Raw genomic sequence first — 15,784 nt, forward strand, 5'->3', positions numbered from 1 at the left:
CCTAAGTAAGTCACTTAACCTATCAGTGACTTCATTTTCCCATCTGTAAAATAAAGGGCTGGGATCAGTGACATACTTACAAGATCTTCTACAGCTCTAAATCTTTGATTGTATGTAGAACGAGGTATTTTAACTATATTGGGGAAAAGAAGATTAAAGCTATATTATATAGAGCTACGTAAGAAGATTAAAGAAGGGATAAGACTGTTACTTGGGAAAGATGGGATGATGATAACGGACTGCAGAATTACTTAATTCTTATTTTACTTCTGTTTTCTCTGGCAAAGAAAATATTATTTGGACTGGAAAGAACAGAAGAAACAATGTGGACAGGGAATTGAAATCCTAAGATAAAGTAGGGGAAGAGCAGAAGCATCTGTCTGCCTTTGAATTCAAATCACTGAACCCAAATGAACTATTCCATAGGGTGCAGATGTGATTACTGTGCCTCTATCCATGATCTCTGGAAGATGATGGAAACAGAAGAAGAGCCACAAACTGGAGAATGGAAAAACCTATCCTTAATGGATCCATGTCACCTTCAAAGGAGGTCTCTAGTAGAATGTCTTAGAAATCTGCATTTGACTTTGTGCTGGTTAACATCTTTACCCGTGACTTGGATAAAGGTATAAATGGCTTATCAAGTTTGCAGATGACATAAAATGAGTAAGGATAGCTAATGAGCTAGATGACAGAGGCTGGAACCAAAAGATCTTCACAAGCTACAAAGATGGACTGAATTTAGTAGGATGAAATTTAATAGGGATAAATTTAGTCTTACATTTAGGTTCAAAAAATTAACCACACATTAGAAGATGGAGGGGTAACTAGCGAATAGTTTATTTAGCAAAGATCTAGGGCTTTTTTAAAAAAAAAAAGTAGATTGCAATCTCAATATGAGTCAACACTATGTGAGACATAAGTCAAAAAGGTTAGCATAATTTTATTTTCTTAAGTCTAAGAGGAGCTAAGTGGTGCAGTGGATAGACCACTAGGCTTGGAGTCTGGAAGACCCAAATTAAAATCTGGCCTCAGAAACTTACTAAGTCTGGCCAAGTTTTTGCCTCAGATTCCTCACCTGTAAAATGAGTTGGAGAAGGAAATGGTAAACCATTCCAGTATCTTTGCCATGAAAACCCCAAATGGGGTCACAAAAAGTCAGACATGACAGAAATTACTAAAAAAAAAAGTCTAAGATTGCTACAGAATATTAAGGATTAGGGAAGTTAAGAGCCCTGTTGTACTCAACCATGATAAGGTCACATGTGGAGTGTTGTGTTAGGTTCAAGAAAGCACATTTTAGGATAAACATTGATAAATTGGGATGAAGAAGAAGAAAATATGGATGGTGAATGGCTTTGAAATCATGCTAAAGGAGGCATGAGAAAGCACTGAATGCAGATGTGTAGCCTGAAGAAAAGAAGACTTAAAGGCCCTATGATAACTGTCTTCGAATATTTGAGGGGCTATCATGTAGAAAAGGAATTCAATTTGCTTTCTTTGGTCCCAGAAAAAAAGATCTAGTACCTATGGATGGAAATCACAAAGAGATAGATTTCAACTTTTATGTATGGAAAAAACCTTTCTTACTGTTAGAGATATCCAGCAGTGGAACAGATTACCTCAAGTGCAATGTATTCTACCATACTAGAAACCTTCGAGCAAAAGCTGGATACTTTTGGATGTTTTAAATCAGATTCTCCTTTTTCAGATAGAGGTTGGTTTAGAAAGATAGCCTAAGATGTTCCTTCCAGCTCTAAGGTTCTCTCTAGTCTAATTTGCTTGGCTTCCTATTCTGATACTGTGTCCTTGACTCAAATCTCTAGATCCACTCAATCTCCCTTTATCTGACTTGAGGTCACTGGCACTGGTATGTCAGTCTTTCTGACTGTGTATATAACCAAACAGACAAGATTTTAATTTTCCATGAGGGATGGGTTGTTCACTAAAGAGCACCCTGAAGAGGAAGGGTTTAGTAGAAACGACAAGGAAAGTCTGCATGTCCTAGGGGATAATCATTGGAGAGGAAATACTCTCATCCCTCATTCCACCCACAATTTCTCTGGGTGGTGCTAGCCAAAAAAATGCACTTTCATATTTTATTATGCGGAAACTTCTTGGTATAGGTATCTTTTAATGCTGGTTTTTTGAAAATGTAAATAGAATTACTTTATTATTCACTATTACTGAGTGACATGAATTTTTACATAAATTGTGCAAGTTGAGGTGGTAATATAGTATGATTAGTTCAGAGTAAAGGGGTGGTGGAAGCAGGGTAGGAATAAGTCACTAACTGGCTCGCTCTTGCATGCTGTGTAAAGTATCAGCTTGTATGCTGTGGGACACAGCAGACTGATATTTTCATACATGTTCACTTATATAATGATACCCTCAATGTGTTTCTGATGTTCTGTCAGTTGTGTGCTGGTCATTATTTGGTAAAGATCATTATTGTTTTTAATCCTTTTTTCCTCATGCACTTTTGGTTTGCATTATTCACATTCAAAATGCCTCCTAAATGTGTCAATCATCAGAATATTTTCTATTGTGTTTGCAATGAGCTAACTTTAAAATCTTATATGAAACTTTACTTTTCTATTTTTAAAAACATATTAACTATTTGATTGGTGGTCAGGATAAGGCTTGGGCCCTTCCCTTGTGCTGTATTACTTGTGTTAGACTACTAACTGGATGGATACATGGATCTTGTCACATGCTAGTTGTGTTTCCTATGATTTGGAGAGAACAAAAAGATCATTCAACAAATTGCTATTTTTGCTTAAGAAGCACACCATGGATTACTTCCAAGTCTAAACATATTATGTAATATCCAAATCTACCTTCAGCTATAAGATTTGTTATACAGAGTAAAGAACTACCTATATTAATAGGAAAGATAATAACGTTAAGGTTTGCGAAACACTTTACAAAGATTACTCATTTTATCTTCACAACAACCCTACTAGGTAAGTGATATTATTATCCCTATTTTATATATGAAGAAACTGAGGCAAACAGAGGTTAAGTGACTTGGCTAGTTACATAGTTAGTTAAGCATCTGAGGTCAGATTTGAACCAAGGTCACCCAAATTCCAGGTTCAGAATGAGGAGCACCAGGAACATTCCATCAAGCAGACTACATGACTGGAAAAATGATTTGTGGGGAAGTGAAGCCCAAGAAGGCTGGGAGGAGACTTTTATATACTGAGGAAGGATGTTCTACACGTAAAATATAACACAAAGTCATTAGTAGCATCACTTTAGGTAAGATAACAAACTCAGTTTTATTGAATAAGAAAAATATTATTTTCAAAAGTACAATACTATGGTTTCTCTGAAAACAGTGGCTTAGAGACAAAAAAATGTGAAACCATACTAGAAATCAGGGCAAAAAACACTGTGTTTTATAGCTGTGACAGAAAAAAAAAGACCTGTAATTTTTGGTTGTTGTTCTTGGCCATTATTATTATCTAAATAAGACTTGCCTGAGGAAGCTTTTATTTGTGGAAGGTTCTTGATCACCTTTTCCTAAGTAGCTGCTTTTAAAAGATGAAGTAATCAAAGAACTTTGCCCTTAACACACATTGTGGCTTCAGAGCTAAAAGGAACCTTAGAGATCATCCAATCCAACTTTCTTGTTTTATACATGGGGAAACTGAGGCCCAAAAAGGAAAAGTGATTCTCCCAAGGTGATATTGTAGTAGATTCAAGATTTGAACCTATGTTCAAATTTAGAATTGGAACCTGAGAGGAGCTAGGTCCTCTGATTCCAGATCCACCTCTCTTTCCACAACACCACAAAGAACTATTCCTGGATATTCTAAACCCAGTCTCTCAATCAAATGGAAGCAGACAATTTAGAAAATTTTCCAGAAAATTCTGACAAAAAGCAAAGAGTATAACATCAATTTTCAGCTTTGCCTTGTCTGCAGAAATTCATGAAGCCTGCCTTGAGTGTTTCAACTTACATTTAATACTATATTTATGAGTTACATTCCTACTTTATCTACTCTCTCAAACTAGACTGTAGGATCCCTGAGGGGAGAGGCCATGTCACATATGACTGAACAAGAATGATGAGACATGAGCCACACGATGAGCCATGAGTCTTCTTGGTTTGGTTTGAAGGTAAAACTTACCAGCATAATCTGCCAGCTTTACATTTCCACCTAGTTTTATATATTTCTTGACAAGAGTGGAATCATCTGCCTGAGCAGCTTTATGCAGAGGTGATTCTCCATAGATGTCTCTTCGATTAATACTTGAAAGTTTTAATATGCTCCTATGACTTTTTTCTGTAGGCAGAGGAAAAGAAAAAAATCACACCAAATTTCTCATAAACAAAAATAACCACTGTGCTGCAAATATCAGAGGGCAAAAAGTAGGCTGAAGGAGGTAACATACAAAATTACAGAACCCAGGTCAGATGGTTCTGGAATGGAGCTACCTTGTTCTTGAGTCAGAAACTTTAAAAGAACTGGTTTATTCTATTTCAGTGGGTTTCTGCTCTTTGAAAATATTCTTGCATGCACTTGTTATCATAATGAGGATGAGAAAAATGATGACAAAGGAAATCATTTTTAAAGTGAGCAATCCATGGTATATATTGCACATATTTATAAAAATCAAGGGACTTAAGATACTTTTATGGAATTTACATATTACAAAAAATATATTTTGCTTCGAAGTATATACATTTATATATATTAAATTAAAACCATTCTAGTTATTTCATAGTGCCAATAAATCAAACATGTTTTGTTTAGTTTGGAAAAATTTAAGTTCATTTGCCAACTCCTGTTGTTATTGTTTAGTCATTTTTTCAGTCATGTGTAACTCTTCATGATCTTTTTTGGGGTTATCTTGGCAAAGATACTAGAGTGGTTTAGCATTTCCTTCTCCAGCTCAATCTGCAGATGAGGAAATGAGGCAAAAAAGGTTATGTGATAGAACTTAGGAAGAAGAGTCTTTCTGAGTCCAGGTCCAACATTGTACCCACTGTACTACCTAGCTATAGCTATTTTCAGTGGCTAAATTGTAGAAGTCTCTGTAAACTCTATGCATCATGAGGACACTGAAAATTTCTTTTCTTAAATGCTCTGTCAAAAAAAAAGACGATTTAAAACATTAAGATTAATTGAAAGCTATACCACTAGGTAACAACAAGCTATTCTAAATTCTTTTATTTTTTTAGATCAAGACTTGGGATTTCATGCATGAAAGGAACCTTAGAGATCATCTAGACCACTTCTCTACCAATGCAGATTAGTAACTCATCTGTAACATACTTTCAGAGAATAGCTGGAAGCAGTAAGAGGTTAAGTGACTTGCACACAGTCACACAGATAATAAGTGACAGAGTCAGGACTCAAATCCAGATCTTCTTGATTGCAAGACCCGACTTCTATTCCTTATGTCATGCTGCCTCTCATTATGCAGCAAAAGAAAATCCCTCAAAGGTCCCTGAGAAAATGTAAGAGTAACTTCTAAAAAATACACAAAGAAAATAAGTTTCTTTTCCTTAAGTACTGAAGAAATACTGTCAACAGCTAAATCATTATCATAATAGCTAGCATTTGCATAGTACTTTACAAATATTAACTCATTTCATAGTCCCTGACCCTAATCTAAGGGATAAATCTGATTTCTTAAACCAATGTGTTTATTAAATGTGTTATTTCAGTTTTCCACTTTACTTTGAATGATAGTCTTCCTGTCTCTGAGGATATGAAGCCTTAACTAGACTCTTCAACTGATACTCCTAATAAGCCTTGACTCAATTCTCCAAGGTCATACCAAACTTTGTAGGTCTAAATGAATATGTCTTTCATTTTCAGAATGGCAACTCAACTGAAGAGACAGGCTTTTTAGATGAATTTCCCAGAGTCCACTACCAGATTTCAAATCATCACATGGTACCTAAACACATAAGTGTTTCTGCTGCCATTAACAATAGGTAAGTACCACCAGACTATAAAAACCTTGATTTGATACTATCCATCAGTGTGTTGCTATTTTAAAATACATGAGATTGATTTTATGTGAATTATGGCCTAATACTATTTACTCTGTGTTTACTTAGAAATTTTCTTTTCTGAAAGAATGAGGGGGGAAATAGGTAAAAACAGTAAGGCATGCATGGCTAAGAGGGAGAAATGTGATTTGCTACTAAATCCTGCTGCTCTTGAAAAGGGGTCTGTGACCACTCTGTCAGAAGCAGGTCATTTTGGCAAACAGATATTCAAAATGAAACTTACTGGGTTTTGCAGTTCTTCTGCTCTTTTTTATCTGTTCATCACAGCTATAAGCAGATAAAATCTGTTTTTTGCTCCATTCCACAGACTTCTCATCACTGTTATTCTGAAAAGCAGAATCTTGTGTTCTAGGAAAAGGAATATGATTTTTAAAAAATTTAATGTAATCCTTCTCTTCTTCATAATCAACACTGAGATTATCACACTGGATTTTGGTAGAAATTTCAAAGCTTAAAGGAAGTTGTGTAATGTGCTATAAAAACAAGGCAGGGGGCGGAGCCAAGATGGTGAAGTGAAAGCACTGACTTGCTTGAGCTCTCCCCTAAACCCCTCCAAATACCTGTAAAAAAAAATGGCTCTAAACAAATTCTAAAGCAGCAGAACCCACAAAAAGACAGAGTAGAACAAATTTCCAGCTCAAGACAGCCTGGATGGTTGATTGGAAAGGCATATAGCACTGGGCGGGGAGAGGAGCTCAGTTGGGCGTGGGTGTGCAGGCCTCAGTGAACCTGGAGCAGGCCTCAGAGGAACGAATCCCAGGCCGTTGTGGCTGTTTCCAGACTCCTCAATCCAGGAACACCTAAGACAACTTAGAAGGTCAGTGGAAAAGTCTGTTTTTTCGGTGAGAGAAGCATTAGGTCAGAGCCAGTTTCAGAGCGCAGAGCACTGGCTCCGGGGCGGTGGCTGCGTCCTGAGCTTCCAGCCCACTGACTGAGGGGGAATCAAGTGGCTGATCAGAGGCAAGATTGCAGGTATCTCTTTGCTGGTGCTGAGGCAGGAATCTCTTGCTTTGCCCAAGCTTGGATCTGGGTCACAGTTTTGGGTGACGGTCCTGGGGTGAGGAAGAGTGCTGGCGCAGTGGAGCTTGTAGGGCTGTGGAAAGAAAACCCTCCTCATAGTTCCAAGAGAGAAAAGACTGCTTGTGGCCAGTCACTCAAAGACCAAAGCACAGGGCAGGAAAAGAGTAAACACCTCGACCCTTATCATACCACCTTGGAAGAACTGAAAATTTACAGGTCCCTGGAAGTATCTCTGAAAACAGCTATACAAACCCCTGAAGCTTGGGACAGTACACTCTCCACATTGGAAGCAGACTCTTACCTTAACAAAGAGTTTAAAACTCAAGTAGTTGGCTGGGATCATGAGCAAACCTCGCAAAAAGAGTCAGACTATATTATCTTACTTTGGTGACAAAGAAGATCAAAACATACAACCAGAAGAAGACAACAAAGTCAAAGCTCCCACATCCAAAGCCTCCAAGAAAAATATGAATTCGTTCCAGGCCTTGGAAGAGCTCAAAAGGGATTTTGAGAAGCAAGTAAGAGAAGTAGTGGAAAAACTGGGAAGAGAAATGAAAGTGATGCAAGAAAATCATGAAAAACAAGTCAACAGCTTGCTAAAGGAGACCCAAAAAAAATTGAAGAAAATAACACCTTAAAAAACAGCCGAACCCAAATGGCAAAAGAGGTCCACAAAGCCAATGAGGAGAAGAATGCCCTAAAAAGCAAAATTGGCCAAATGGAAAAGGAAGTCCAAAAGCTCACTGAAGAAAATACTTCCTTAAAAATTAGAATAGAGCAATTGGAAGCTAGTGACTTTATGAGAAATCACGACACAGTAGAACAAATCCAAAAGAATGAAAAATTAGAAAACAATATGAAATATCTCATTGGAAAAACAACTGACCTGGAAAATAGATCCAGGAGAGAGAATTTAAAAATTATTTGACCATTTGAAAGCCATGATCAAAAAAGGAGCCTAGACATCATCTTTCAAGAAATTATCAAGGAAAACTGCCTTGATATTTTAGAACCAGAGGGCAAAATAGAAATTGAAAGAATCCACCAATCTCCCCCTGAAAGAGATCCCCAAAGGAAAACTCCTAGGAATATTATAACCAAATTCCAGAGTACCTGGGTCAAGGAAAAAATGTGGCAAGCAGCCAGAAAGAAACAATTCAAGTATGGTGGAAACACAATCAAGATAACACAATATTTAGCAGCTTCTACATTAAGGGACCGCAGGGCATGGAATGTAATATTCCGGAGGGCAAAGGAGATAGGATTACAACCAAGAATCACCTACCCAGCAAAACTAAGTATAATCCTTCAGGGGAAAAAATAGACAGTCAGTGAAATAGAGGACTTTCAAGCATTCTTGATGAAAAGACCAGAGCTGAATAGAAAATTTGACTTTCAAATACAAGACTCAAGTGGAACATGAAGAGGTAAACAGGAAAGAGAAATCATAAAAGACTTACTAAGACTGAACTGTTTACATTCCTGCATGGAAAGATGATATTTATAACTCATGAGACCTTTGTCAGTATTAGGGTAGTGGGAGTATATGTATATATGGATGGATGGATAGATAGATAGATAGATAGATAGATAGATAGATAGATAGATAGATAGGTAGACAGACAGACAGACAGACAGACAGACAGACAGACAGACAGACAGACAGACAGATAGATAGATAGATAGATAGATAGATAGATAGATAGATAGATAGATGGCACAGGGGGAGTTGAAGATGAAGGGGTGATATCTGGAGAATAAAATTAAGGGGTGAGAGAGGATTATACTAGGAGAAGGAGAAAGAGAGAGGTAGAATGGGGTACATTATCTCACACAAAACAGACAAGAAAAGGTTCTTATAGTGGAGGGGAAACAGGGGAAGGTGAGAGGAAATGAGGGAATCTTATTCTCACAGGATTTGGCTTAAGGAGGGAATAACATACACACTCAATTGGGTATGGAAATCTGTCTTACCCTATATGAAAATAGGGGAGGAAGGGGACAAGAGAGCAGGGGGATAATAGAGAGAAGGACAGATTGGGAAAGGAGTAATCAGAAGGAAGTACTTCTGAGGGTCAAAAGAAAGAATAAAATAAATGGGGGGGGGCAGGATAGGATTAAGGGAAATACAGTTAGTTTTTCACAACATGTCTACCATGGAAGTGTTTTGCATAACTGCACATGTATGGCCTGTATTGACTTGCTTGCCTTTTCAATGAGGGTGGGAGGGGTAGGAGGAAGGGAGAAAATTTGGAACCCAAAGTTTCAAAAACACATGTTTAAAAAAACATGTTTCCACATGCAACTGGGAAATAAGAAATCCAGAAAATGAGGTGTGGAAATCTATCCTGCCCTACAGGAAAATAGAAGGGGAAGGGGATAAGAAAAGGGGGGCAGAGATAGAAGGGAGGGCAGACTAGGGGAAGGGATATTCAGAATGCATGCCATCTTGGGGTGGGGGGAGGAGCAAGATGGGGTGAAAATTTGGAATTCAAAATCTTGTGGAGGTAAATGTTGAAAACTAAAAATAAATAAATTTATATTAAGAAAAAAATAAAAATAAAAAAATAAAAACAAGGCAGGAAGAAATCTCTCAGAAAGCATGAACAGTCTTCCTAAGCTTCTGAGCTATATCCCTAAGCTGTCCAGTCTCTGTTCACAAAATTGTAGGCATTCTTCAACCCCCTTGACTGGGTGGGATTCATCTACTACGGGTAGAAGCTCACTTTTCTGTGTTACCATCACCCCCTAATCTTTGTTCTAAAGCTCCATTCTCCATGAAAAGAAACCAGTTTATCTGCAGTGTGGAATACAAAAAGTTCCAGCACGAATCATAACACAAAGATGGGGACTGAACCTAGGGTCTCACTGGTATTGAGAACTCCTACTAATGCAGCTCAGCAGCTCCTCTGCAACTTCAACCTGAGAAGGTGGCCTAGATTAATCGCAGAGAGGGTAGAGCCAAGATGGCAGAGTAAAGGCAGGGATTTGCCTGGGTTCTCTCAAATTCACCTCCAAACATTAAAATAATACCTCAAAACAAATTCTAGAGCAGCAGAACCAACAAAAGGATGGAATGAAATGATTTTTCAGCCCAAGACAACCTGATAGGTCAGCAGGAAAAGTCTGTCTCACTGGGGTACGAATAGAGTGCAGGCAAGCCAGCAGCAGACATTGAGGTGACTGAATTGGCAGTGGCCTTTCTAAAGCTCTCAGCCCACAGACAGTAAGGGGGAGGTGTCAGACAACTGGTCAGAAGGAGATTACAGGGCACTTTTTGCTGGCACTAGGTGCAGGATTCTATTGCTTTACTCAAACACAGTATCAACTGGCAGTCCCAGGGCGAGGAGGAGCACTATGAGTAGGGTTGATATTCCAGGGCAGAAAAGAGTGCTTGTGATTGCTCACAGACAAGAGCATGGGCCAGGAGAGCGTGACCACACCTCTCCTTAGATCATACAACCTTGGAAGACCTGATAGATTGTAGACCCCAGAGCTAACTCTGAAGACAGCAGCACAAAAACCCAAAGCTTGGAATAGTGTCCCCTATACCCTAGGAGAAGAGCTCAACTTCAATATAAAGTTAAAAGTCAAGAAATAAGCTGGGGAAAAAAGCAAACAACAACAAAACACCCCTGACTATAGAAAGTTATTATGCTATCAGGGAACATCAAAACACAAACTTAAAAGAAGATAATGAAACCAAAGCAGCTACATGCAAAGCCTCAAAGAAATATGTGAATTAGTCTCAGGCACTGGAAGGGTCCAAAAATCAAATAAGAGAGGTAGAGGAAAAACTGGGGAAAAAATGAGAGTGATACAAAAAGACCATGAAAAAGAGTCAATAGCTTGGCAAAGGAGGCACCAAAAAAAAAAAACCAACCCAAAAACCTGAAGAAAATAACACCTTAAAAAACAGAACAGGCCAAATGGTAAAAGTGGCACAAAAATTCACTGAAGAGAAGCACTCCCTAAAAAGCAGAATTGGTCAAATAGAGAAAAAGAAGAAAAGAACCCTTTAAAAAGTAGAATTGGCCAAATGGAAAAGGAGGTAAAAAAAAGCTCACTGAAGAAAATGATTTCTTAAAAATCAGAATTGGGAAAATGGAAGTTAATGATTTTATGAGACATTGAAAAACAAAAAACAATAACAAAAAAATGAAAAAAATAGAAGAAAATGTGAAATATCTCATTGGAAAAACAACTGACCTAGAAAATAAAATAGATAATTTAAGAATTATTGGACTACCTAAAAGTCATGATCAAAAGAAGAGCCTAGATATCATATTTCAAGAAATTTATGAAGGAAATTAAAATAATCCACCAATTAACACCTGAAAGAGATCCCCAAATGAAAACTCCCAGAAATATTACGGCCAAATTCTAGAGCTCTCAGGTTAAAGAGAAACTACTGTAAGCAGACAGAAAGAAATAGTTTAAGTATCATGAAGCCATAGTCAGGATAACATAAGATTTAGCAGCTCTTTCACTAAAGAATTAGAAAGCTTAGAATATGATATTCCTGAGGGCAAAGGAGCTAGGATTAGAACCAAGACTCACCTACCCAACAAAACTGAGTATAATCTTTCAGGAGGAAAATGGATATTTAATGAATTGAGGACTTTCAAACATTAATGAGGTAAAGACCAGAGCTGACTAAAAAATTTGACTTTCAAATACAAAACTCAAAAAATAAAAAAAGAGAAAGAAAATTATGGACTAATTCATTAGTGAATATGGATGCAAAAATCCTAAATAAAATACTAGCTAAAAGATTACAACAATATATCACAAATATTACACATTGTGAACCAGGGGAATTTGTACTAGGACTGCAGGGATGGCTTAACATAAGGAAAACTATCAATATAATTGACTATATCAATAATAAAAGTAAGAAAATCATACGATAATATCAGTAGATGCAGAAAAAGCATTTCATAAAGTACAAACCATTTCGATTTAAAACACTTGAAAGTATAGGCATAAATGGACTGTTCCTTAAATTGATAAGAAGCATTTATCTAAAACCATCAGCATGTGTTACTTTTAATGGAGAAAAGCTAGAAGTCTTCCAAGTAAGATCAGGTGTGAAACAAGGATATCCACTGTCACCAATATTATTCAATATTTGTATCGGAAATCCTCGCAACAGCAATAAGAGAAGAAAAAAGAAGTAGAAGGGAATCAGAATAAGGCATAAGGCAACAAAACTGTTTCTTTTTATAGATGATATGATAATGTACTTTGAAAATCCTAAAGACTCAACTAAAAAGTTAACTAAAATAATTAATAATTTCAGCAAAGTAGCAGGATATAAAGTAAACCCACATAAATCATCAGCATTCCTATATATTACAAATAGGACCCTACAGAAAAAGATAGCTACAGATGCTCCATTTAAAATAACTTTAGATAGTACAAAATATCTGGGAATACACCTACCAAAACAAACCTAGGATCTATATGAATAAAACCATAAAAAACTTTGTACACAAATAAAATCAGATTTAAATAGATGGAGAAATATTAATTGTTCACAGGCAGGCATGAGCAATATCATAAAAATGACAATTTTACTAAAATTAATCTATATATTCAATGCCATGCCAATTAAATTACCAAAAAAAGATTTATTGAGCTAGGAAAAAATAATAACAAAATTCATTTGGCAGAACAAAAGGTCAAGAATATCAAAGGAACTAATGGAAAAAGGAATGACATTCAGCAGTACCAGATCTTAAACTATATTATAAGGCAGTAATTTAATAAAATTATCTGGTACTGGCTAAGAAACAGAAAGGTAGATCAGTGGAACAGAGTAGACATAAAATCTACAGAAGTAAATAAATATAAGTACCCAGTATTTGACAAGTATAAAGAGTTAAATCTTTGGGATAAGAATTCATTATTTGGTAAAAATTGTTGGGAAAGCTGGAAAGTAGTATGGCAGAAATTGGGCACAGACCAATATCTTACACTATTTACCAAGATAAGGTCAAAATGGATACATGACCTAGACATAAAGAGAGATATTACAAGAAAATCTGAAAAACATGGAACATATTACCTATCAGAACTATGGACAGGAGAACAATTTATGAGCAAACAAGAGATAGACAGCATTGTGAGATGTAAAATAGATAATTTTGATTATATTACATTAAAAAGGTTTTATACAAATAAAACAAATGTAGCCAAGATCAGAAGGAAAGCAGAAAATTGGGGGGAAATTTTTATAGACAGTTCCTCAGATAAAGGTCTCATATCTCAAATATATAAAGAACTTTGTCAATTCTGTAAGAATGCAATTGAGAAATGGTCAAAGGATACGAACAGGCAGTTTTCTGATGAAGAAATCAAAACAATTTGTAGTCATGAAAAAATGCTCTAAATTATTATTAATTAGAGCAATGCAAATTAAAACAATCTTGAGATGTCATTTTACACCTGTCAGATTGACTAAAATGATAGAAGGGAAAAGTGACAAATGTTGGAGGGGATGTGGAAAAATCGGGACCTTAATTCATTGTTGATGCATCTGTGAGCTTATCCAACTATTCTGGAGAGAGATTTGGAATTAGGCCCAAAGAGTTATTAAACTGCCTATACCCTTTGATCCAGCAATACCACTATTAGGTCTGTTTCCCAAGAGGATTAGGGAAAATGGAAAAGAACCTACATATTCTAAAATATTTATAGCAGCTCTCTTTGTAGTGGCAGACACTTGGAAATTGCAGAGATGCCTGTCAGTTGGGGAATGGCTAAACAAATTGTGGTATATATTCATGATGGAATATTACTCTGCTATAAAAAATAATGAGCTCAATGATTTTAGAAAATCATGAAGAAACCTCCAAGAAATAATGAAGAGTGAAATGAGCAGAACCAAGAGAGCATTCTATACAGTAACAGCAGTATTTTTTTAAGAATAATTTTGATCAACCAAGTCATTCTGACTATTATAAATACCCAAATTAATCTCAAAGATCCTATGAAGAAAAATGCTATTTGAATCCAGAAAGGACTATTGCTGTGGTGTAGGAAATGATGGGCAGGTTGATTTAGAAAACACAGAAAGACTTGGACTTAGAAAGGAAGATGCTATCCACCTCAAGAGAAACCGATGATAGGAGGAAATATACACCGTATTGTCTCACGTATATGTATATGAGTGTATATGTATAGACATATATAGATACACACATATATATATATATATATATAGATACACGTGTGTATCTATATAGATATATGTGTGTATCTATATAGATATATGTGTATGTTTATTGATATCTATATTTATGTACATATATCCACACTTAATTATAGTCTTATTTTGGGTGGGTGGAAAGGAGGGGGAAAAATAAAATAAAAAGTATACAGCAGAGAACAAAAGAAAAACAAGGAAACAAAGAAAAGTGGGTCAGCTTTGAAAACAATGTGTAGTAGTTACTATGTAAGTTTTCTTGAAATATAAATTAATTGTTTTATATTGAATCCTCTCTTGTGGCCTGCTGTGTATGTGGCAAAGTTTTTTTTTCTTTTCTTATTTTGTATTTAAGTGTAAAATTTAAAAAAATTACAAAAATATAAGACTCAAGAGAAGCATAAAAAGGTACACATGAAAAAAGTCATAAGGAGCTTGATATGGCTAAACTGTTTATATTCCTATATGAGAAGGATACCTGTAACTAGTAAGAACTTTATCATTATTAGGGCAGTTAGAAGGATAAGTGTACATAGACAAAGGGCACAGGTATAAATTGACTATGATAAGGAAAAGCAAAAACAGAGAAAAAAACTATAGACCAATTTTCCTAATGAGTATTGATACAAACATTTTAAATAAAATACCAACAAGGAGGTTTACAGCAATATATCACGAGGATAATATACTACAACTAAGTGGGATTTATATCAGGAATGCAGGACTGATCAATATTAAGAAAACTGTCAGCATAATCAAGCACATCAATAGCAAAACCAACAGAAATCATGATTATTTCAACAAATGTAGAAAAAAAACTTTTGTCAAAATGCCATACCTGTTCCTATTAAAAACACTAGGGAACATAGGAATAAATGGAACTTTCCTTACAATAAGTAAGCATCAGCAAGCATTATTTATATTAGGGATAAGCTAAGACAATTCCAAAGGACTCATGATGAAAATGCCACATACCTCCAGAGAAAGAACTGATGGAGTCTGAACCATACTTTATTTTACTTTATTTTTCTTGGCTTTTGGGGGGGGGGTAGATGGTAGGTCTGTGTTTGCTTTTACAACATGACTAATATGGAAATATGTTTTACAAGACTGCACATTTATAACCTATATCAAACTGCTTTCCTTCCAAATGAGGCGGGAAGGGAGGGAAGGAAAGAGAGAGTTTGGAACAAATTTTTAAAAAGAAACAAAACTAATGTTTAAAATGTTTTACATGTAATTGGAAAAAAATACATTATTTGAAAAATGAAAAAAAAGTGGCCTAGAGCACAAAGGGACTAAGTGACTTACTCAAGGTCACATGGTCATTATGTTTAGAATCAGGACTAGAACCCAGTTCTTTCTGGCTTTGAGGCCCACTTCTTTCTATATATATACTACTCCAGGCTATTCTCTGAATCACAACATAAATAGAAAAATATAAAGCAATGTTGTTGTTGTTTTACTTTGGACTCACCAAAAAATGTCGTCTTCCTCAAGGACAGTTATTTGCAAGGCTG

At 36.0% G+C, this 15,784-nt stretch overlaps 1 protein-coding gene across 1 annotated transcript in view; it reads right to left on the reverse strand.

The window, feature by feature from the left end:
- ANKRD31 (ankyrin repeat domain 31) overlaps nucleotides 1-15,784 on the reverse strand; it is a 183,365-nt gene that overhangs the window by 135,210 nt on the left and 32,371 nt on the right. Inside the window, exons 9-10 of the mRNA XM_078153158.1 lie at nucleotides 6,258-6,382; nucleotides 4,140-4,295 (exon numbers count right to left, since the gene is read on the reverse strand). Coding sequence (XP_078009284.1) covers nucleotides 4,140-4,295; nucleotides 6,258-6,382 — 281 coding nt within the window. The remainder of the gene's footprint in view (nucleotides 1-4,139; nucleotides 4,296-6,257; nucleotides 6,383-15,784) is intronic.

This window comes from Phascolarctos cinereus, unplaced genomic scaffold (genome assembly GCF_003287225.1).
Source record: "Phascolarctos cinereus isolate Bilbo 61053 unplaced genomic scaffold, phaCin_HiC Scaffold_4;HRSCAF=312, whole genome shotgun sequence".
Classification (NCBI taxonomy): domain Eukaryota; kingdom Metazoa; phylum Chordata; class Mammalia; order Diprotodontia; family Phascolarctidae; genus Phascolarctos; species Phascolarctos cinereus.